Raw genomic sequence first — 3,198 nt, forward strand, 5'->3', positions numbered from 1 at the left:
GGGGGGCATGAACCACCCCTTCTCCTCGCATGGCCCTCAAAAATTTTTTCTCTGTTCCAAACTCCAAAGTTTTGGTTTGTTTGGCCTCACTGTGCATCAGACATATGAACTCACATTCGGTAACACTGTTGACAAAGGTTCCATCTTTCATAGCCCAGCAATATCCATGTTAGCATTAGTGAGAGTTCCTTTGAGGTACTTCCTCTCTGTCTTACACACGCCCCTTCTTCTCTGCTTCTGGGTCCTCTGTAGAGCTAATGAACCTATATTATGAAAGAGATATCAGGCCTATCAGACAGGTCCCCAACTAGCCGTGGCTTTTGCTCTTGCACATCCTTATAATAGACAACAGTGGTTCTCAAAGTGGGGTCCCCAGACCACCATCATCAGCCTCATCTGGACTTTGTTAGAAAAGCAAATCTGTGGGCCTTACCTCAGACCTGCTAAGTTGGAAACTCTACAGATGCTGGGGGCCCAGAAAGTGCATTCTCATAAGCCCTCTGGGTGGCTCTGATGCATAGTGAAGTTCAGAAGCCCTGATGTACACAATACTCATTTACCTTCCATGCTGGAATCACAAGTCAGTTCTGCAGTTGACAAGCTACTTCCCTACTAGCCAAGATGCCAACTCACTGGCTTCCTCTACTTTTCCCCACGTGAATCAGGGCTGGTGACATCCACCCTTGTTTAGGGCCCAGCTGCCAAGCCTCAGACCTCTGAAATGAAGCTGAGGAGGGCACCAACAGATGCCCTTAAATATATCAGCAACAGACTTTCTCATTTGTTATGTTTATTCTGCAAAATTATGGCATGGATCCATGTGTGAATCCCACCCAAAAGTCTAGGATAGACTAAATGAACAAGGTATCGGTGTGCTGTGTGCCTTTGGTTTAGAGTCTGACAATCCACATACATCATACTTTTAAATGATTCCTACTGTATGCCCCCAACTGAGATGTCATTTGGAGATTTTTTTTTAAACCACTCAAAAACTTTTGAGTCGTTTATTTTAGTGTTACACTTTTATTTTTCAGAACATCATCTTTATTTATGGCTTAGGTAAAACATGAAACACAAGAAATCAGACTGTTCCCAAGCTAAGGACGGGCTTTTTTCTTGAAAAACAAATAAACAAATACACAAAACCCACAACCATAAATCATATGCTGAAACCAAGTAAAACACCAGATTATCTGTACATCAAAAATAAACGAATTGCCTGAACCATACACTTTTAAAAATAACTTAATTCAAGTCCCAAATCCACCCTAACTTTTCCTCCCTTCTCTGAATTTCTATAGCATCGTTTCTGTAATTCATAACACACTTTATTGTATGGTTTATACTGTTTTTATACAGACAGGCATTAATTATATCTCAAAGTAGACAGTAAGTTCCTTTAGGAAAGAGACTTTACAGTAGCAAACACTATACATTGAATGTTAACAGGCACCCAGTAAAGACTGGTTGGCATCTATTTTTTGGGAAACATTTCTCTATGATCTGGTTGGAGTGAAAAGGACAATGTGTGCTGGCAGTAAGATATGGTATCTGGGAGAGTAAGCCATGAATTACACACACAGAGTTGACATCAAATCAGTTTCTGCCTGGAGAGCTGATATAGTTTTGATTTGCTGATACTAAAAGCCAAACTCTGTAGTTCCCAACAGCACAATATTTAAGCGGAAAAAAAATACATGCACACTTTTTTTTCCACCAAATATTGAATAGTAACTGTAAATACTACTCTAATGAACACCCTCAAAATTTGTAGGTAATGTATAATCCAAAAACAACATGCTGAAGATAGGGTCATTCAATCAAGAGCAATCCTGACCTTGCACTCCTGCTCCTTGCAATGATGATGCTCGAAAACTTGTGTTACCTCTTCTACCTTCCTTTGCAGCATACCTGAAGTCTGATTAATCCATTGTAGACAGTCCATATGAGCATTCAGAATTTTGCAGATCTGCTGGAGCACGTCAGTAGTGTCAGCAGGACTTCCAAATGTACTCAGGTGCTCAATAATCTCCTTGAGATCTTGGGCCATTCGTTTCAGCTGAGCATCTACATTTTCTGCTAACTAGTAAGTCCTCTCATGTTCCTCATCTAAATGCTGCAGATAAATAGACCCACTCTGGTCTTTTACAGACTCCTCTAAAAGGGTCAAGAGATCTTCTAGTTCTTCCTGCTGTGACAAGATAAAATCCAATTCTTTTTCCAGCCTTTTCTGATCCAGTTTCACTTTTTCTACTTCTCCATGTAAAGCAGTGATCTTCTCACCATTCTCAATCAATGTATGGTCCCAAGCATTGACCTGGGTGGCCTGGTGAAGAAAGTGTTTCTCTTGATCCTCTAACTCAAGGCTCCATTTGTTTGCCAGACCATCCAGCTGACCATAGGTCATCACAGGAGTTATGATTGTATTAACAGTGAAAGTAAAAAGTATAGAAGTAATGCCGACCTGAACAGTGCTATTAATCTCAGTTGATGTCAGTGGTTTTAGATTCAAGGTAAAGCTCCTGGTGGCTGTGGTGTTGGTGGTTGACACTGTAGTAGATGCAACAGGAGCCACTCCACCTGCTCCAGGGAATTTTAATCCAAATCCCAAAGTCGTACCACCAAGTGTTCCAGCCAAAGTTGTTGGGGCACCAAATGAGACCCCAGTAGGAGCAGCGGAGGTAGAAGCATTTGAAAATGAGGTAAACTGCATGGTGCTTGAACTAGTAGTGGCAGCAACAGTAGATGCTGGAACCAACCCTTGATGGTGGTACCCCGAAGTAAATAGGAAGGCAGACAAGACTTCGGCGCAGCCAGAGAGGCTGGCCAGGGCCTTCTCGGGCTGGAAAGAGCCGGCCTCCACAGTGAGTACATCCCCACTGGAGCGACGCTAACTGAGGGTTCAGAGGTTTTTGACGTGATTATCCATCTCAGACTGCGAAGTTTTAGGAGGCCCCTTACAACACTGGTGGTTGTATCACTATCCAAGTATGCTTCCACTCGTGAAGGAGAACACATGAATCATAGTTTATAGTTTTCTCAGTCTCGCCTTACATTTCTCAGAAGCTCACAGACCTTGAAGCTTCTGCTGACTTATCCCTCCAGAAGGTCTTGGGCTGAAGAGCCACAAACAGCTCACTTTGAAGCAGGCTTCTCTCTTCAGGTTGTACTCACACAAGTGCCTATATCAGGAGGAGG

General features: G+C 42.6%; 1 protein-coding gene across 1 annotated transcript; it reads right to left on the bottom strand.

Annotated features, from left to right (window-relative positions):
• Nucleotides 1-1,816: 1,816 nt before the first annotated feature.
• LOC133097389 (nuclear pore glycoprotein p62-like) lies at nt 1,817-2,713 on the bottom strand. The gene is given in 1 exon segment (XM_061199245.1): nt 1,817-2,713. A coding segment is annotated over 1 exon segment (897 nt).
• Between the last annotated feature and the right edge of the window lie 485 nt (nt 2,714-3,198).

This window comes from Eubalaena glacialis, chromosome 9 (assembly GCF_028564815.1).
Source record: "Eubalaena glacialis isolate mEubGla1 chromosome 9, mEubGla1.1.hap2.+ XY, whole genome shotgun sequence".
In the NCBI taxonomy this organism is placed as follows: domain Eukaryota; kingdom Metazoa; phylum Chordata; class Mammalia; order Artiodactyla; family Balaenidae; genus Eubalaena; species Eubalaena glacialis.